Source organism: Agelaius phoeniceus, chromosome 11 (assembly GCF_051311805.1).
Source record: "Agelaius phoeniceus isolate bAgePho1 chromosome 11, bAgePho1.hap1, whole genome shotgun sequence".
Classification (NCBI taxonomy): Eukaryota; Metazoa; Chordata; class Aves; order Passeriformes; family Icteridae; genus Agelaius; species Agelaius phoeniceus.
This window is the reverse complement of record NC_135275.1, coordinates 17689121-17710566: the sequence shown is the minus strand read 5'-3', so window position 1 is coordinate 17710566 and position 21446 is coordinate 17689121. Positions and strand designations below refer to the sequence as shown.

At 48.4% G+C, this 21446-nt stretch overlaps 1 protein-coding gene across 2 annotated transcripts in view; it reads right to left on the bottom strand.

Annotated features, from left to right (window-relative positions):
• LOC129124996 (monocarboxylate transporter 2-like) overlaps window positions 1-20198 on the bottom strand; it is a 34567-nt gene extending 14369 nt beyond the window's left edge. Inside the window, exon 1 of one of the 2 annotated variants that reach the window (XM_077184507.1) lies at window positions 19948-20198. In XM_077184507.1, coding sequence (XP_077040622.1) covers window positions 19948-20164 — 217 coding nt within the window. In that variant the 5' untranslated portion in view covers window positions 20165-20198. Of the gene's footprint in view, window positions 1-9451; window positions 9669-19947 lie in introns of those variants that run through there. The other variant, XM_054640227.2, reaches the window with a different exon arrangement.
• Window positions 20199-21446: the final 1248 nt, after the last annotated feature.

Sequence of the window (21446 nt, the reverse complement as noted above, 5' to 3'; positions counted from 1 at the left end):
GAGTCACTGAACTATGATCCAGAGAGGATCATAATGCAGAGCTGGCACATAACAAGAAATATCAATCCAGACTGGCTTAAACTCTTGCAAGTATGACAGTGCTCAAAAAATAGACACCTGAATTGCCTTCCTGTTTTCCTCAGCAAGCCTTATGAATTTTTTATGAGCTGCAAAACTTCCAGTGCCCATGTGAAACACTGATGTATTTCTAATAGGGATTAAAACATTCTCCTCTCCCATACCTCTGACCCTGTGTGTGTATATATATCCCTTATTTGTAAGGTCTGGTTTGGCTTTTTTTTTTTTCTTTTTAACTTAACTAATAATGTTCCTCCTTTCTGGTGGAACTTGGCCTGGATGAATTTCTGCTGCAATATTTTTGTGTAGGGCTTTCAGACAAGCAGTGAGGAGCTGAGGCCCTGACAATCTGTAACCCAGAGGCTTCCAGCAATGTGGGTTTTTTTCCCCAGGTTTCACAACACTGACCTTGTGACAGTGTAAAGTGGCACAGAGCCAGTGCAAATGTTCTAGGTCTGCTGGTCAGACCATTTGATGGCCACACAGGTGATAAAACAGCAACACTTTAAAATACTCAACTGCACAGACCACCACTGGAATATCTGGGACCACCAGTGCCCCCACAGCTGGGGCTGGAACATGCAGCTCAGCTTTCCCTGCTTTTCCACAGTGGCTCCAAAGAGCTCTTCCTGCCCAGGGACACTGGCCAGCACCAAAAGGACTGCCCAGATAGTTAATATTTTCCAAACTATTGTGAAAATACAAATAGGAACTCGGCATGCCAGGATTGCCACTGACTGTGGGGAGCCACTGGGGACATAAGAAGGAGTGCAATGTACTCAGAGGAGAGGGAAAGGGGGGGAAATCGTTTATACTAATGGAACAAAGTCTATTATTACACCAGTAGTGAAACAACAACAGGAGCAGGCCTGCAATTTCCTCAGTAATAATCTCACTCTCTCCACGGAATAACAACCCTGCCTTTGGCTTGGTAATTTATCCACCAGGGTACCAGCCCATCACAACAGAGCAACCTCCTCATTACCCCTGAATGAAAGCAAGTGCCCCCACGTTATTAATGAGCTGCCAGACCCCCCCTGCCTCGGGAGATGGGGGGGACCAGCAGCAGCTCCTGGTAACAATGCTCAGCCTGACAGGGAGGCAGCCAGAGAAAACACAGGGCCCAGCTGCAAACATGGGGTGGGGGAAAGGGATGAGAGGGTCAAACCTGCAGCCTTTCACTCTTTGTCATGCCAGAAGAGGCTTGGGTAGCTCCTGCCTTTGAGTGTTTGTGTCAGCAGGGTGTGGAGCCCTGCTCCTGCCTGCTGCAGGTCCCTGGAGGATAACCAGTGGTACCTGCTAATCATGAAGCCTAATGATTATTAATCTCAGCTGCTTGGTTCAGATGGCTTGGTTTCCACCTGCATGGGCTGAGGAAGCCACAGACCCTTCCTCAGGCAGTGCTGCTGGGGACAGCATGGCCACACACTGGGACAGGTGGCAGTGAGCACACGCCCCAGGTGACAACCACAGTCTCAAATATTCCTCTGCCAGACCTGACAGAGCAGCTTCCAAAGGCCTGTCCACGCCTAAATCACCCTGATGCCTTCTATTAGTGGTACATTACATTGCAAATAATCAATTTTAAATAAGGAGGCTGAAATCCAGCACATGCCACAGCAGCTCCAACAGCTAACCTGGCCCCAGAGATGCTTCATTTGCTTCCTCACAGGTGAGGAGAACAGTCAGCTCATTTCAGGGGTAATGGCTGCAGCTCCAGCACAATCCCTGTGAGGTGATTCATAAGCCAAGCATGGGAGAAATTGTGTGGACAGGCATTATTGAGTCATGAAACTGGTCAGTCCTGTGGTGCCTGGGCAGGACTGGCCCTCACTGGGAAGGTGCTGAGGGCAATGACCCACTGCAGAAATCCTCCCTCCCCTGCACCCACCAGGGATGCCCTTGGGAGCACGGGGACTCTGACCTCCCACCTGAAACTGGCCACAGCAGCAACCTGATGTCAAAAAAAAAAAAAAAAAATGGAAAGAAGAAGAAGAGAAACAAAGCAGACAAGGCCCAAACTTCAGAAAGACAAAGTGTTCTCTTCCTTACCCAGCAGTCTCATCTGATCAGTGCTCTGGCATTTCAATTTCCACATTACCCAGCTCAGATGCTGCTCCTGCAGTGCAGGAGGAGCCACAGGCCAGCAGGTCCCAAACTGGGGCTGTGGCCAAGGTCCTTAGTGTCACTTTGAGTTTAAGCAGTTAAATAACCCCTCCTGCAAAGGGACAGCACTCAGGAGTTCCCCCAGCTGCAGGTGTGGATCTCACCGTGCAGCAGATCACAGCTCAGACCTTCACAAGGTCACAACATCACAGTGTTTGAGTTGCTCTCCTGTGATTTCTTTAGCTGCCCTTTTGCCCTGGCAGGACCACTGGCTGTGATCCCTTCCATCACTGGAAGCCCAGCTGCAGGGCAGGAGCTCCCTGTGTGCAAACCCAGGGCACTGGGAACATTCCTGTGTCTGCTCTGGGGTGCCCTGACACCCATGGGAGTACTGGCTTTGACCCTCATCCATGGAGAACGTTTCCCAGGCTTCAAGATAGACTGAAACCCACAAAAGTGTGAAATGGATTATAGAGAGCAGTGTAGGGGTATCACTGGGTGAGAAATTGAGGTTTTGGGGTTTTTAGTGTGTTGTGGATGGAAGCAGATGGAGGGCACAGGGTGTCATCCTGGGTTTCTGCTTCATGCTGCTTCTTCCTCCTTCTCCATGGGTTTGGGTGGCATTTTGTAATTGGGCAGAAAAGTCCTCATTGCAGCTCTGTGGGATCAGTTATTGGGTTAAAAGGGGAAATAATCCAAGTGTCAGCTCTTAATTGGACAGTTTAGTCCTAAAATACCTTGTACCAAGAGATTGTTGGCCATTTTGTGCCTTCTAATGAAAAGCTGCCCAACTGACAGCAGTGAGCCTGTTTTACTGATAAGGAATAATAAACACCTGAGTCCCAATATGAACTACTGCCCCAAGTGCCTTCAGTGCAGACCCAGAGAAACCCACAGCTGGTACCCCCACGTGGCTGGAACATCCATTCTGGAGGTCAACAGCCCTTGGATTCTGCTCTTAACAGGCTGCTCCAAGCTTGGCCCCTGCCTGCTGGTGGTCTCCAAAGGGCTTTGCCCACCCTGGGACCCTGCAGGACTTGACAAGAGTTCAGTTACACTGGAGAGCCCATCCTGGGGCAGAAGAGGATAACAGAGGATCACAGGTCCTGCTTCTCAATTCCACTGCAATGCTCTGGGACAGGCTGGCATCTGGGGGAAGAAGTTTTCACATGTTTGAATTCCACTTGGGGGGAATGGATTATAACTTACTCCTTGTCTTAACACCATTAACAACCCCCCAGCCAAAACTCTTCACTTCCTTCCCCCTAGTTCTTATTAATCTTGGTTTTTATTAAGTCTATCACATCTCTATTACTGCTGCCTGGTGACCTTGGTAGCTCCAATGAAGGGCAAAATGATAAAGCTTTGTGACCAAGTCCACGAACACAGAAATATTTCACCTGAACCTACAGTGCTATTATTGCTTTTAAGTAGAACAGAGCTATTTAAAAAAATAAAAAATATAAGCCCATACGTGGTGACCTTGCAGAGCTGGAGTGCTCTCTGAGAGTCAGGAGAAGTATATGAACCTGCAGCACCATCCATTACAGAAATCAAATCATTCCTCATCCAGCTTTCTTATCAAAACCTGGGATTCTAATGGTGCTGCTGCCCAGGGGATTGCCCCTGCCTGGGGAGGATGTCCTGTTTCCACAGCCTGGGGAGGCTGATGGGGTGGGAATCCCAGAGGTGGGGAGGGTAAGGAAAAAGGTGAATTCCATCATCAGGCAGGTCCAGGGAGCACCTGGCAGGGCTTGGGCCAGGATAGCAGGATGCTGGATATCCACAGCTCTGGGAATAAACAGAATAATCTTCCTCCTTTTGTTCCAGCCTCCACAAAATACCCAGGTGGAAAAGCAAAAAGGGAAATCCTGGTAAAAGCCCCACTCGAGAATGAATGTTTGTGGAACCAGCTGACACAGGTGAACATAACCTTGTGCTTGAAAAAAACCCACTTTCCTGCATGCCTCAGTTTCCCCTTGTAGTGCTGTGGGGCTTCACAGCTCTTTGAAGGCAACTGAGATGGGTGGGGAGCCCTGGGTGGGGTTTTCTGGAGGCAGAGGAGGTTTTGATAGAGCCTGGGCCTGAGCAGGAGAGAACATTGGCAGTTTTGATTAAGTTAAAAACTGCAGAATCAAACTCATTATTAATATAGCTTTATGCCACTGCATGTTGTAAGGTTCTTTCTAAACCTGTCACTGCAATTTATCATGCTAGCAGTGTAATAAAATACAGCTATAAAATTTTGGATTAAATGTTCAAGGTCAATGGTGGACTTTCAGCTTCCCTATCTCTTCCTTGCTGCTTTAGCAGATGCTCTATTAAGCACTTACAAGCTCTGGGAGAAAGTTTTTTTGGAGGAAAAGATTTAGCTGTGGAACATTTCCAGAATTAAATCTTCAGGTAATTTGGTCTTCACCAAATTACAAACCAATAAATAACAAGACTAATAAACACTGGTTGGTTTCAGGTGGAGGCTTTTTCAGCAGAAGCACTCTCATTTTTATTGTGTTTACAAAATGTGGCTCTCTGATGCTGTCTTTGTAAAATAGACAGAGATTCTTTAATTTTAAGGGAAATTTGGATGTGAGAGAGCAGCACCCTGGAGATTCTGGGGGGAGTTTTACAGCAGGGTATAGCAAAACCGAGACAAGACTCCACTGCAGTGCATTCTGAATAAAACCAATGATGGTGCTGATGCCATGAGCCTGAGCTTTTTATGTATTAAAGGGCAACAGAAGCAGCACATATTTACACCCACAAGCTGCATATAAACGTGCACAGCAATCACAAAAGAGTGAAATTCTTCAAAATTACTAAAAAGAAGCTCCAATGTCCCCTGGTGTTGCCCCAGCTATTCAAACCAAGCAGCTGAAATGACTCTGCAGGAGGATCTGCTCTCTGAGCTCTCCTTGGATGATTCCTGTTATTCCATTATGAAGATGGAGGAAGCATTTGGCCACACAGTCACCATTTAAAAAAAAAATTAAAAAAGAAAATGCAGATCCTGTCCTAGTATTAAATTATTCTCTCTATTCTGGCACATGTGCCAGGAGGCTGGCTCGTTGTTCAAGCTCTAACAGTTGGCCATAATAAAAGATATTACTTCTTCCCACAACCCTTACCTCTCTTGCAGCCTCACTGGAGACCATAACAGCTACAAGAGCATTACTGCTATTAAATTAGTGGCATCACTATTCCTCATTTTCAGAATGTTTGGCTGTTTCCCCTGATGCTGAATAGGGCAACTAATTTACTAGCAAATTAATACTGCTTATCTTTCCTTTCCTGAGAGCTCTGCTGCCTCCTGCTTTCCCTGGCTTTCCCCAGGGACACGTCTGTGGCCTAGCTTGAAATGTGCCACCCTGAAAAGTGGGACAAGGGCAGCTCAGTTTGGTGAACCTGGCACCACCACACAGCCCAGATCAGGAGGTGCCAAGGCCAAAGGCTTTTGGCTTTGCAATGAAATTTTTTCCTAAACAAAACTCACCCCTGCATGTGAGGCAGAACCTTGGGAGTGTTGGTCGTGTGCTGGCCCAGTGCCCAAGGAGGCAGTTTGCAAAAAGCCCTGCCCAGGGGCACCTGGCAGCACGATGGGTACCCTGTGGAGCTCCACATTTTGGGACATTTGCAGTGTCCTCCTCCCCCCCAGAGCCTGTTACCTGGGGGCTGAGGGGCAGCTGAGAGCACCTGTAGGGAAGGATGATGCCATGGCCCTTGGCCCCTTACAGAATCAGAGAATCATTAAAAGACCTCTGAGATCATTGATCAGATCCTTTTTCCTATTTTTTTTTCCATGCATCAAAAACTCTGCTCTGTAATACCTTTCTCATTTGGGGTAAGAAACGAGCTCTTCACCCATGACAAGAAAGAAAAGAGAAGTAGAAACATTGTAAAACAAATCCTTCTTTATCAGATTGATAGGGCTTCAGCCTGTGGGATTTGGTCAGAGAAAAGCAATGTTCCCTCCTGCTCCTCACTCCCAAACCTCCCAGCCTGCCCTCTGCAATTGGAAATGTGGAATTGCTGAACAGGAGCTCTGGCAAGAGCTACAAGTACCCCATCATAAAGTCCAGGCTATCCACTTTACTGCACAGTAATCTGTTTTACTGCTTGTATTATAGTGACAGAATTGTTTTCTGCAACCTAGTTGAGATTAAGAAACTGGGGGATAAGACACATTAACTTCTGTAATATATATTGCCAGAGCCCTGGCTGGTGTAAAACAGCTTCCTGGGGGAATTCAGCAGAAAGTGAAGGGCAGAAACAGTCCTGGCTGCTGATTTTCAGTTTTAGTCTGAAAAACTGGAACTCCTTTGGTGCTACAAGCAAAGCCTCAGGTGGTCACTGTAAATCTGCAACCATGCTGTCAAAATCAACACAGCTTCTCCAGCGGAGATTTGGGTTAGTTCATGTATTTTCAGAAAATAAGCTTCATTTGCATTATTTATGAAATGCAAATGCAAGCTCTGCTACAGTGTAAGCAGCACAGTCCAAAACAAGTCCTTAGACCAAGGAGAGCACCAAGGAAAGCAGGCACTGTGTCAACAAAAGCTGTGGCCAGTGAAAACATCAACCTCTGTGTGCCCTGCAGGGCACCAGGCTGCCCCTGGGGCTGCAGGCAGCTGGGGTGGGGCAGGGATTGCCTTCCATGGCCACACCTGGCACAGCAGATTGGCCTCTCCACACCCCAGGGACGTGTCCCCCCCTCCAGGGACGTGTGCCTGGTGCTTCGTGTGCTCAGAGCCCCCAGTGTCCCCACAGGGCTGCAGGCAGCATCAGCACACACAGCCTGTGGCCCTCCTGCCTCCCTGGGCAGAGGAAGGGAAGGGATGGACATGCTGTGGCAGTGATCATCTGCTTTGGTAGCTCTCTTAGCTGCTCAGGAGTACGTTGAAATCTTGGCTTTTTTAGAATTTCTTATTTTGGAAAGATTAGCAAAAATGTTTTCTGTTTTTTCAGCAGAGCAAATCAAGCCTTGCATGCCCACAGTTCCAACAGGCACTGCCACAGAGCAAAGCCTGGGCAGCTCAGAGGAGCTGCCCTTTAATGAGGATTTCCAAATCACTGGAGTCATGCATTAGCTACACCCACTGTGGTGTTAAATGCCCAGTCAGTCAAAGCAGAGTGTTAACCACACTCTTGGGCACTCCTGTTTCATTGCTCCATGCTCCAGCAGCTCCCACCATGCCCTGTCTGCAGCCCCTGAGGCACCCAGCACCCCCCCAGGGGCACAGGGAGCATCCCAAGCACCCAGAGCACAGGAGGGGAGGCTGGCAACTGGACACTGAGCAGCTGCAAGCAACAGATTGTACAAAGAGATTGTTTGGAGGATTTTTTACTAACAAAACAGGATGGGATGCTGGGATACATTCCTTGAGCTTTTATTGCAGCATCAGCTTCACTACGTGGTTGAGACAATAGAAAGATGACAAAAGCTCGTGTACAACCAGCAGCAGCCAAAGACTTCTTTGTTACAGAGCATTTTAAGAACTTTCCAGCCAATAGCATATTGCTAAAGCTTACAAACAATTGTTGTGGCCAACCACTAAAAGCACACATACACCTGCTGCACACAATGCTTCCCTGTATGCCTTCTATCAACAATATACAATACACTATTATTAAGCTTAAAACTTTTTACTATCTTGCTAAGCATATTTTTGTACAGTCTTAAGGTCTATCTTAACCAAACCTAAAGCCCAAGCTATTGTTTCATGTCCTTGCTTGCTATACTATTGCAACTTTTTCTACTTTCAGACTTGGCAGCTGCAGCTAGTTCTATGTTTTCTGTTCTTTCTGTTTCTAAAACCTACTTTTACAGCTTTCTAGAAATCATCTGAGCTTTACTATTTCCCTCAACAGTCACCTGCAATTCAGCTGTATCATGCCCACATCATTCATCAGGGAGAGTGAAGTTGAAGCTCCTGCAAGAAGCCAGGAGATGCTCAGTTAATCAGGATAAAAGCCCACTGCAACATCCCAGGTACAGAGCACACAGCACTGACTTGGAACACTTGGAGAGACAGAGAAGAAGGTGGGTTGGAAAATGAGCAGCTGGAAGGGGGCAGAGGGGATCAGAGCAGCATTTCACCTGCTCCAGCACCTTGTTGGCCATGAGCTGAACCCCAAGAGGCTCAGGCTCCCCATCCAAATCCCTCTGAGCAACTTGGGGTGCTGCCAGGTGCAGGGTGGATGTTCCTCACTTGGTCATGGTCAGGCACAGAGAATCTCTTCCATACCAGGGGAGGGGACAACATTTTCTCATTGGAACACAAAGCAGAGCTGCCAACAGCTCACAGAGGCATCCAGGGAGCCCACAGGTAAATGCTTTGGCACATTTATTGCAGTGTAATGGGACAGCCAATGGGACAACAGCACTGGCACAAGCAGGGGATTTCTCTCTCTAAACCACTGCTTGGGTTCTGCCCTCCAAGTGCTCCATTTGTGGGTTCTTGTGTAGGAACTAATATAGGAACTAATATAGGAACTTTGGAACTATAGGAACTTTGCAGAGCTCATCTCTGTAGGACCAAGTCTGGGTTACAACAGAGTGGATTACAATAGGTTCTGACTCCAGCCTCACTTCTACCCTACAAACTTATACAAAGCAACTTTTATTTTCATTAGCAACTGTGTTCTTCAAGAAGCACTACAGTGCATTATTAAGGGAAAAATAAAACCACCTTTGTAAAAACAAAGATTATTCTCAGAATTTCTTTAATTGACAGGATAAATATTGATGAAGCTTCCTGCAATTGCAGTGTGGTTCCTGTCCACCTCCAGCTGAAGATTTAATCAAGGGCAGCCCATGTATTTCATTCAGTCATGAAAGTGATATTGAAATCATAAAAAAGAGCAGAGTTACAAGCACTGCTTTACAACCCCTAGGAATGACTGGCCATTTCATTGCTGTCATTATCAGCTGCCACAATAAACAAGCAGCTACTTAATTTATTATTCTACTCCACACTCAGCCCTGGCTGAAACCCAGACCTAGTTATTTCACACCAGCCTGTTCTCAGGGCTTTTTCCCCCATGCCCATAGAAAGTTTTCACAGGCAATCTTCTGATTTCTGGGCAGGAGCCCCCCAGGCTCCACATATGACATGTCTGCCTAAACAAACATTTGGAAACACGATCAGAAGGTGAATCTGTGGATGGTGGCCATACCGATGGACACTCAGTTGCTCTGCTCTGGCCCAGAGTGGAGGTTTCTGGCTGCTCTTCCAGCCCCGTGCCCGGGGGCTGGTGCAGGAGCACTCACCTGCACCGTAGGTCGTGGCCAGCATGATGGAGGAGACCCAGGCGATCTCGCTATAGGACGTGCCAAAGAAATCCTGGATTTCTTTGAAGAAGATGGCCAAGCCTTTGGGGAAGGCATAGGCGAAGCCGATGGAAACGAAGGCGCCGAAAACAACCACCCATCCCCAGCCGCCGTCCGGCGGGCCGGGAACACGCCCAGCCTCAGCAGGGGCCGGCATGGCCGGGGGATGGCTCCGGGGAGCCCTGCAACAGAGGGGCAGGAGTGGGGTCAGAGCCGGGATGCTGCTCCTTTGGACCCTCAGTCCTGGGGTGCTGCTCCTTTGGACCCTCAGTCCTGGGGTGCTGCTCCCCAAACCCGCCCAGTCCTGAGATTCTGCTCCTTTGGACCCTCAGTCCTGGGATGCTGCTCCTCCGGACCCCAGTCCTGAGATTCTGCTCCTCCGGACCCCAGTCCTGGGATGCTGCTCCCCAAACCCGCCCAGTCCTGAGATTCTTCTCCCCTGGACCCCCAGTCCTGAAACCCTGGACCCCCAGTCCCGGGATGATGCTCCCTTGGACCCCTCGTCCCAGTTTACTGCTCCCCCCACATCTGTAGTCCTGAGATTCTGCTCCTCTGGACCCCCAGTTCCAGGATACTGCTCCCCTGGACTGCCAGTCTTGAGACTCTGGACCCCCAGTCCCCAGATGCTATTCTTCTGGACCCCCCAGTCCCAGGATGCTGCTCCCCAAACCCCCAGTCCTGAGATTCTGCTCCCCTGCACCCCTAGTCCTTAGACCCTGGACCTGCAGTCCCGGGATTCTTCTCCCCTGGATCCCCAGTCCCAGGATGCTGCTCCCTTGGACCCCCAGTCTCAGGATTCTACTTCTCCAGACCTCAGCCCTGTGGTATTCCTCCCTGGACCCCCAGCCCGGGACGCTGCTCCCCCCGAGCCCCCTGCCCTGCCGCACACACCTCGGCCCAGGTGAGTCCCTTGTGCTGTGCCGCCCCCGAGCCGCTGGGGCCGCGCCGGGGGAAGGGGACGGGGCAGGAATGCCACGTGTACCGGGGGAGAGCCACCAAGAGCGGCTGCAACCCGCTGCTCCGCCCCGCCCCGGTGCCTGCCGAGCCCCGGGACACTGCCGGGACACTGCCGGGACACTGCCGGGACACTGCTGGGACACTGCTGGGACACTGATGGGACAATGCTGGGACACTGCTGGGACAATGGTGGGACACTGCCGGGACACTGCTGGGACACTGCCGGGACACTGCCGGGACACTGCCGGGACAATGCTGGGACAATGGTGGGACACTGCTGGGACACTGCCGGGACAATGGTGGGACAGTGCTGGGACACTGATGGGACACTGCTGGGACACTGCTGGGACACTGCCGGGACACTGCTGGGACAATGGTGGGACACTGCTGGGACACTGCTGGGACAATGGTGGGACACTGCTGGGACACTGCTGGGACACTGCTGGGACAATGGTGGGACACTGATGGGACACTGCCGGGACACTGCCGGGACACTGATGGGACAATGGTGGGACAATGGTGGGACAATGCTGGGACAATGCTGGGACGATGCTGGGACAATGCTGGGACAATGCTGGGACGATGCTGGGACAATGCTGGGACAATGCTGGGACAATGCTGGGACGCGGGGCCCGCGGGCGGCTCTGCCCTGACCGCTCCGCTCCGGGCGGGACCGGCTCCAGACCCCTGGGCTGTCACATCCCTCGCTCCAGCTCCCTGTGCCCTCGCCTTTCCTTGCCCCCAGCCAAGGCAGCAGCACCCCTGACCCCGCGGGCGTTAATTAAACCACCTTCAGTTACTTAAATGCAAATTGTTCTTTTTTACTTCCCTGTGTTTGCACCTGCATCCCTCCTCTTTTCTCAATGTCAGCTCTTTTCTCCTCCATACCAAGTTGTCTGCTGCTCTCCTGCCCCTGGACCACATCATGATTATAAAAGAAAAAGGAGAGTGATTTTTTACACTCCTGCCCCTGGACCACATCATTGTTATAAAAAAAGGAGAGTGATTCTTTACACAGGTAGATGCTGATTGGACAAGAGGGAACAAATTTAAGCTGCAAGAGATTTACATTAGATCTTGGGAGAAAATTCTTCACTGTGGGTGTGACAGGGCATTGGCACAGGTTGCCCACAGAAGCTGCCTCATCCCTGGAAGTGCTCAAGGACAGGTTGGACAGGGCTTGGAGTAACCTGGGACAGGGGAAGGTAGCAGGGGGGTTAGAACGGGATGGGATCTAAGGTCCCTTCCAATCCAATTCAGAATTCTGTGGTTCTGTGATCATTGCAGACTTCTGCCCCCCGTTCATGCTCACCAGTTTGCTGTGTATTCTAGTTTTCACATGGGGCTCTGCTTGGGAAAACATTAAGCAGTGTTTGCTCTGGCTGGGAAGGTGCAGATTCACCACAGACCTTTATCTTTCTCAACCTTGCCTCCCCCTGGCTTAGCTAACAGCCCTGTGTGTGTCCCATTTTTCTACTTGCACCACAAAGCAACTGAGAGGGGGAAAAAATCAGGGCCTTGCTCTGCAGTTTACCTGGCACAGTTTATCTGGAGCTTTGAAATCTCCTCACAACACAACTGTAAGATGTTTTATTACTGCCATTTCTTTCTTCCTATAAAACTGAGTAAACTCAAAAGGACCAGAATCCTTTACTCTCAGCTGTGGGGTCACAGTGTGATGACTTGGGGAGTTTCATTTTGGTACAGCCCTGACCCACTTCATGGGCTGTGAGGATACCAGCATCCAGTTGTTTCAGTGTTCTGTTAAAAATCAAAAATAAGGCCAAACACCTAAGATTGAGCCTGGCATATCCTCAGCAGGAGCAGGGAAGGTGGGAGGACAGATGGAAAGCCCAGGGAGCAAGGAATGAAGAAAGTACAACTTCAGCCAAGGAAGCTGCAACAATTCTCAGCTGGAAGATGAGAATTTCCTTCTCCAGAACTACTAAATTATGGGTCGTGCTAAAGAATGGCCCCTGCAGCCAACCCAGCAGGGCACCTCTGGGTAAACTTTCACACAAACTCGTGGCAAACTCAGAACTGGAGCAGGACAGCAGTTGCAGCAGGTGATATTGGGGGCAAACAAATGATTTCTAAAGATGTTGAGTGTGGTGTTTGCACTGCTGCTGCTGCTGCTGCTCTGAAGAGAAGCTCACAAGCAAAGCAGAGCAGCCCCAGGGCAGAGGGTGGGGGTGACACTGGAGATCCTGGGCTCAAAGGTCAGAAAGGACTTCCTGGCAATTCGGGGGCCTTGGGCTCCTCTCAGAGCAGCTGTGCCAGTGCTCCCCCTCCATGTGGGGAGCACAGGCTCTCCCCTGGGACCAGGCTCTGCTTTCCCATCCACTGACAGCAGACACTTCCTGGAGGGCAGGTTTTTTAATTTGCTGGCAAGCAGCAACAAAATTGATTAAAATTGCAAAACACCTTTCCAAATGACTCGTTTCCCTATCACAGTATTCCATGTAAATCAGTGCCTGCTATTGTAATTCCCAGTGCTCCAGAGCTGCTCAAAGAAGAGGGGCGTGCAGGAGCAAAGCAGAAGCTGAAACTCTTCCTCTCCCCCCATCTTCCAATCTTCACAAAGCTTTCTGTGACAGTTCCCAGGTCAGGATTTTCTAATCAAATGAACTAATGGCCTTTACTTATTGAAGCCCAAGGTTTGATGGACAAAATTTAAAATTATAGAACCACCGAATGGCTTGGGAGGACAGGGAGCATCCCCCTGGCATGGGCAGGGACACCTTCCAGCACACCAGGTTGTTCCAAGCCCCATCCAACCTGGCCTTGAACATTTCCAGAGATGGGGCAGCCACAGTTTCCCTGGGCAGCCTGTGCCAGGGCCTCAGTTCACTTTACCCATATAGTGCAGCACTTAAGTACCCCCCAAAAAAGTGACAAGTGAGGAACAACTTGAGTGTTTTTTCTTGTCTTGGAAAAAGAAAATAAAAAAAACAGGGTCAGGGGAAAACCTCTGGGCCCCCTTGAGAATCAAAACTATTTCTGTTTATTTTTAGTGAATGACTTTGGTACTTGGAAATAATTATATTCAAAGCCTTTTATGCAAAGCAGTTTATAGCAGCCAAAGGTAAGAGCTACAACTCTATAACTCCAACAGAGTTTTTCCTTCATTGAGTCTTTGGAAGTCAATTAAAGGCTTTAGAAATTGCTTCCACATTACATAAAAAAATCCATACCTAGCTCTGCTGCTTGAAAACAGCATCTGGTAAATGCCAGAAGAGGTACCTCTGCACTTCTTTAAAGGGCCTTTAATGGCACACCCCATTCCTTAAACCTGCTCTATTGTCATGTTCCATTTGCTCATAAAATGCAGCAGCAGTGAAATCCAATCCACAGCCAGTTAAAATGGCTGAATTAATGGGTGAGAATATAGACAGCAATTTTCTGTAAAACCAAAGGGCTGGACCCATGTGATACCATCACTGGAAGATGAGAATTCCCTTCTCCAGAAGGGAATGGCTCCTAAATTGGGTGTCATTCTAAAGAATATCCCCTGCATTTGCTTTGTGTGACCTGTCCTAGGAGAGAGACATCCCAGTCCTCAAAAAATAGGCCCACTTATTTGTGTTCCTAACAAAAGTCTTAACTTTTTCCAAGGGATCAATCCATACAGATACAGAGTAATTCTTGAGAGTAGATTTCAAGTCACCAAAATTCTTGGCTCTGGACTCCAACCAGACATCACCACAAAATGCAAGCTGGGGGACAAAGCATCACTTCCCCTTCCCAGGAGCACAGAATTATTACCCCTGTACCTTGTGTTCTCCCCACCTGAGCATGACCAGGCTGATAAAACACATTCCTCTGTGTTTAGCCACAAGATTCCAGCACTCAGGGATTTGCCACTAATATTTCCATGCCTCGGTTTTTAATTAAGGGGAACCTAACTCTGGCTGGTGCCTCCTGGGGCACTGAGCAGCAGGAGGGGTGCAGGCAGCACCCAACCAACACGTTCCAAGAGGCATCTGTTGGTCAAATATGGTCAGCTCACATCCCCTGACATCTCCTTGGCTGTTTGGGAGGGGGGAACCTTTAATTTCCATGCAGTCTCTTTGCTGCTGTGTGAGATGTTCTGCTGCAGGCAGAGCCACCAGCCCCTCATCCCCTGCTCCTGGTGGTGGGGTGACACTGCACAGAGCCAAGTGACATCAGCTGGCACCAAAACCACCTGGGGCACTGGCAGAGCCTCCTGGCTTTGTTTTTCACTGAGTAATATGTTTTACGAGGGGGTCAAGGAGAGGCCACAATAGAAAGTTGTGAAATATCAAACTTGCTTTTTGTTAAACCCCAATATTAGTGACATGAAGTGCAGATAGTAGAGGGATTCATGACATGAAATATTTTTTTCCAGAGCCAGGAAACCCCTCAGACAGCCCCAGCCCTGTGTCTGTGCCATCAAACCAGCTAGGTGCATGAAGCATCACTGCAGGATGTGCTGCTTTCCTGGAGAAAACAGAATAAACCAAGCAATAACATCACTTCTTCTGTTTTTCCCTTGTTGCAGGAGTTTAATCAGCAGGTCAAACTAAAACATTCTTTGTTGGTAAAAAGATGGTGACAATTAATCTAGGTCTAATAACTGGAATGCTTTCACTGGGGAATTAAAACAAATTATTCCTTTGCTATTGCATCTTTGTCTCATTTACATTTTAATCCCAGAAGGATCTTCCTCTGTTATATTTGGAAGATGACTGCACAGAAAGGGAAAAACAACATGGTTGAAGTACTCAGAGATGCATCGAGAATTTAGCTACAAACTTTTATGGCAAAAATCTGGTTATGCCAAGTCCTAAATGGCTGAAGATGAGGAGAAATACTGTGTTTTCTCCAAACACTGCTGAATGCAGAGCCTGAAGGCATTTCAGATCGTGCACACAAAGACAGACAAACAAACAGCTGGGGCAGGAGGTTGTGTTGAAGGTGCAATTACCCATTAGCCAGAGCACAGCAGGGCACTCTTTCTTTGTACTGAAAATAAAGGGGACTCCACTGGTGACAGAGGGAAACCTCTGCCTCCCCCACCCTGTGCCTCTCCAGGTCCAGACTCAAGCCTTGTCCTTGCTGTGAGGTTTTAGCACAAGATAAGGAGTCCATACATTTTTGCTCAAGGTAAACACTTAATGAATAAAGACTCCTTAGTGTGCCAAAGTAAAACCAGTGTGGTATCCCACCTTGTCCCAGCCTGCCTTACCCACCTAGCCTGCCTGTCATTTCTGGTGGAAGTATTTTTGTGAGGGTTTCCTTCCTCCCTTCAGTGAAAAAGAACCAGGTTAGCAAAGATCTGCAGCTTAGACAGCCAAAACAAATCTGGTGAATTGTGGCATATCCAACCCCTCCACCAGCACCACGTCCAAGGCACGGCCCTGAGCAGCTGTGGCACATCTGGCTGCAGAAAACCACTGCTGTCTCCAGCCCACCTCCAGCAAGCTCCCAAGGAGCTGTCAGCAGGGCAGAAAAAGCATCAGCTGCCTCAAGGCTGCCTGAATAACTCTTCACCTAGCTGGAGAGTTTTAGATCTCATTAAAGCCTCATGGTGTTTGAGAGAGCAGAGATGGTGCAGGATCACCCTGCAGAGCAGCAGAGCCCTGGAACTGCACAATGCTGACTGAGCCTGAATTGAGGGTCAGTGACCTGGGCACAGGGGGAGGTCACAGCAGTTTCCAAGTAGTCTCTGGAACACCACTGTTTGCAGATCATAGTACTCCTAGTCATTACATAATCCAGGTATTTTCCAAAAAAAAAAAATTAACCCCACCTCACCCAAGTTTTAAGATGATGGAGGGATAGTCAATTATAAGTACAGAAAAATATCATAATGAGGCAGCTGGGGCTTTGGTGTGGGTTTTGGTTCCTCGGTAAATAAAATTGTGATTGTAACTCCACAAGGGTGTCCCCTCCTGACATGAGCTTCCCCAAGAAATCTCTCTCTAGGACTGCAGTGTTCTGGGAGCAGGAGCTGCTGTTTGCTGCATGCATTTAGGACACCTTTGATCTGCTCCAAGGACAGGCATGGTGTGAGCAGCAGCTCCTCTCAGTGCTGGTCACCAGTGAGCTCTGGGCAGTGTAGGAGAACAGGTGGGAGGCAGGAGAACAGGACCAAGCCTGCAGCTCCTTGGAACACAACCAGCTCCTCCTGATGGGGTGGAGGAAAGCCAGGAAGCTCCTCATTACCCTTCAAATTCAGTAAAACACTGGGATGTGGAAACAGGAGAGAAACAAACCTGGGAGGAGCTGAGTGCAGACATCACAGGGTGCAGAGAGCTGTTTGTAAAACCCCTGTGCCCTCAACACAGGGTGGTGCAACTCTCAGGATTGCTGGGGGTGAACTCAGCAGGCTCCTGGCTCTGAGCTCCCTGTGCTGCTCTGCCCCTCTGGCTGACCATTGTCCAGCAGATTGGGCACAGTGCTTTAGCATTAACTTCCAAGGTCTTAGAGAGTTCCTAAGGAACTTGCTGAGCTCCTGACATTGTACATCCCTGTTACCCCACAAGGACAGAACCAGGAGGCTTTTTGGTCCAAGAGCAGTGTTTACTCAAGCCTGCTGTAATCCCAGGCTTACAGACTGACCTTCCCCAGAGCCCCCTGGGTTCCACAGAAATGATTCCCTGTAAAATGTGCTTCAAAGAGGCACCTACTGCCTAGGTAGGGTTCACAGGGCACTCCATTGCTTCCCATTCCTGAAGACCATTGGGGAAGCCCCCTTTCCTAAAACGCTTGAGGCTGAAATTTGCCAGGCTTCTAGTGCTACAGTTCAGCAGGTCAAACTCAGCAGCTGAAAAATGAAATCCTGGCTCCACTAAAGGTGGTGGCAAGATGCCTGATGACTTCAGTGCAGCCCAGAAAATTATATTAAATGTTTCTTGAAGCTTTTTTTTTTCTATTTACTCTAGTGCAGGGTGTCCTAAACAACTGTTTTATATACAGATAGCTGCAGCTTTTCTGTATATAATGCTGTAAAATAAAAGCTGGGGTTTGAAGGGATCCCCTGCATTCCTCCAACCACTCTGGGCAGGTTTTGTTGGTGCTTTCCTCCTTCCCCACCCACAGCATGCAGCTTCACTGGATGCTCCAGAATTGCTGTAGACTTATGCTGCTATAGCTGAAAGGAAGATCAAATTGAGTATTCAATTACTTATGCACTCAAAGGTATTTATTCCCTGAGATGAAAGTCCTAAATCTGTTATTATTGCCATTCCCTCTTCTGTTACTATTAGCATGCTGCTGCTTTCAGATCTATGGAGATGTCAACACCAGTTACTGGCAGCAAAACTGAAAGATGAGAACATGACAGGGAAATGTTTAGAATTATGAATCATGCTCAACAACAGATGAGACACTTGATCTCCCTTAATTCTAGAAGAGTACACAGGGATTTTTCCTCAGATTTATGTTTTTCCATTATCTATTTCAGATGCTGCAGGGATTTAAAAGCTGAGTGAGGTGAAGAGCAGCAGGTACTGTCTGGGGGACAAAGCCCAGAGAGGAAAGGTGCTCTTGGAGCAATGAACACAGGGGTTTGTGACAGGGACAGGGACCCCCCTACCAGCACTGAGTTCTTGGCCCAAAGTCTGAGTGAATATAAATGCAATGCTGAAAAGGAAAACTCAACTTTCTTCACAGCATCTCACATTTTCCTGCTTGTGCTGCACCCTCCTGTTGTTACAGGTGGCATCTGGGAAAGTCAGCACTTGCACACACAGCTCTAGTTTATAATAACAGCTCTGCAGCAAGATGGTGTCAGAAAAGTGTATTTAAAGATGGGAAGATCAGTGATGAAAGCCACAAATCTGTTACTGCAATGGCTTCTTCCCCCACCAATACCACAGGCAGCATTTCCCTTGCTGTCCTCTCCTCTGTTTCCAGCCAGATATCAAGGGCCCTCACTCAGGGAATGTGGAGAATAAAAAACCAGAAATCCCCACCACTCTGAGACATGTGCAGTGCCTGGTGCTCAGTTTCAGACCTGCAGCTTCCAGAGGGCCCTGAACAGCCACCCTAAGGAAATGACCCCTCTAAAGGAATCTCTCTGGAGTCTCTCACTCTGCCTCTCCTTCCCAGCTCCTGACACAAAACCACTGGAGCCAAACAGCAGCCAGAGGATCCACAGCCATTGTTTCAAGGGGAAATCAGTGTTCAGTGGAGCTGCTGATTTATTCCCCCTGGAGGTGAACCCTTCTGTCCATCTGCAGCAGAGAGCACAGCCCAAAGAGCCCAGGCAATCTGCCTCACTGATCCACAGTCTGATCCACTCCAGCCACACCTGAGGAGGCTCTTTCATCCCTCACACCCCTCTGGTCTCACACATCTCCTTTCACCTTAATCCAGCCCACACCAGCTCCTTTTTTATTGCCATGTAAAACCAGTTCCTAAAGCCCACAAGAGTGTGAGCCTTCTGTGCCCCGTGTGCACCCCTGATCTTTGCAATGAGTGACCCAGGAAGCCTCCAAAGCACCCAGTCCTGAAGGTGAGAGGGTACCAAGAAGATCCCTCCATGTACAATTTTTTTGTAATAGTCTTCCCCAAAGAATGTCAGAGACCTTTTTTTTTTTGGGAGAATACAGGTTTGGGTAGGTATGAGGTCACTCACACTTGGGCAGCTATTCTTGTGCTCTTAAGTGTTAATCCTTTTACCTTTCACCCTTGCAAAACCAGCTGAGAACCAGCAGGATCTGCCACGAGCCCAGCAATGACTGCCAGCAGCTGCACCTCACAGGCCCCAGCAGCCTGAACCAGGTGCTCTCTACTGACCATTAACAGCAAGATAAACCAGATCAAAGTGGCAGTCTGATAACCTGGAGACATCCCTCAGGGAACACCCATTTGATGAGTTCATTATGAGGACAGCAGATATCTTCCCACAACAGCAACTTTTGCAGCCAAGGTACAGGTACCCAGTGAACATTTAAATCTGAAGAAACCAGTGAATGTGGGGTTTTTTAAGATTCTACAGAGAAAAGTCTAAAACATCATCCCTTGCTTATTTGAAGCAAGATTTTAGCAACAGATTTAGGGAAATACTTCAATGCTGTCTCAAGGTATACATGCATATATTCCATATCTGTACATCAGCAAAACTTTGGGTTTGAGTTTCAGTGGCTTCTCTGCAATCATGAGTACAAACTACACATTTTTGTTTCAAAAGGAAAGACAAGAATAGGAGCAGAACAAAAGACTAAGTATACTGAAATAACTGCCCAGACTCAAATAATTCCAAGCCTCTACTCACCCACGCATAGCAAGATTTCTGATGAAATAATAATTGATGGCTTCATATATGTTGGCAATAAAAAACTCAGCACTACTGGTTTTCTCAGTTTTTCCAATATGTATCATCAGAAAACAGAAAGCCAGGCTTAGAGTTAGCACTTTCAGGAACTTTCTCAAAGAAATGCATTCTCCCCTTTGGGTGCAGAGCTCAGATCTTCTCTTTCCAAAGGAAGATCCAGCCTTGCTTCACTTACCTCCTCCATAGGTGGTAGCACACATGATGGATGTTGTCCAGGCAATCTGGCTGTAGGAGATGTTGAAGAAAGCCTGGATCTCTTTAAAGTAGATTGTGAAAGCTTTGGGGAAGGTAAATGCAAACCCAATTGAGATGGAGGCTCCAAACACCACGGCCCAGCCCCATCCTCCATCGGGGGGGACATAGCCCAGGTCTGACAGGACTGGAGGAGACATGGTCAGGGCAGATTCCAGAGCAAAACCTGCTTCCCAGTGTCCTGCAGAGCAGAGGAGATGTGTGTTGTACAGAAGGTTCATAACAGATGGTCAGGAATCATTTTAAAGCAAATTAAAACGATTTAGAGGTACAGAGAATCACCCACTCTTGAAGCCTTAATCCTTTTGCTGCCTTTTAACAGTTGTACTGTTCAATTCTAGCACAACCAAGATCCCCCTTCCCTCTGCAATAACCCTGTCCACTCTTCCACCTGCATTTTAAATACATACCCTCAAAATGCTCCCATGGCCTCCATGCCCAGGAGCAGAGCTCAGTCCCAGGTGAAGTCAGTGCCTCCACTTTGTGCTCTCTGCCACATCCAGCCTGTGGCTCTGTGTCCCACCTTGGGAGATGGCTTCTGGAGGTTACTCCTGCCACAGTCCCTCAGGAGAGAACCCAGTGCTGTGGCTGTACCTTTTTCAGGGTGAATTCTTCATTTTGTGCTTTTCAGGTGTGGGTGGGAGTCCTTATGATTTCAGGTGATTCCTGCTCAAAAGAACAATCCTCATGATGTAAGCAGCAGATGAGCAGCCCCACAGTGGGCCCAGCTCCCCTGTTCTGCAGGGGGACAGGGCTCTTCTGGCTGTTGCTTCCCTCAAACCAACAACCAAACTGAGAAAATGCTTGCAAAGGGGCTGAGGTTCCTTCCTACTTATGGGCAGCAATTCCACTCGTGCCTGATGCCTGCCAGGTTACCAGATTATGCTCAGGAACAGCACAGATCAAAGAGGGCATTCACTCATTTGCATTCTTCCCATTTTCCCTGGTCATTAAAATAAAATGAGGATAAAAAGAAAAATAAATAAAACACGCATGTCTTTTCTGTGAATCTTTCAGATACATCAAGGATGAGTTTTGGAATCCCTTTGCAAAATAGTTAGACCTCCATTGAAAACTTTGTCTGTCCTGAAAGACAATCCCTGATTTTTGTTCTTGTCATAGCCTCTATTCACTGTCCTTTTTTTGCTACAGACCAAGACCATTCATCTGCATTTATTTTTAATTGAAGGAAATTTATGCAAGCCCAAGTTCAGTGCTCTAGAGGCCCTCAAAGGGTGGGAGGTTACACTGGAAGGGGCTCACCACACACCTGCTCCATCCTCACCCTCATCCCTGGGCATCCTCTCCCAGCCTCTGTGGGTGAGGAGCCATGGTCAGAGCCAGTCTAACAGAGACTGATCCACTGAGACCCACAGAGGATTCACTGCCATTTACACACAGTCACAGAATGGCTTGGGTTGG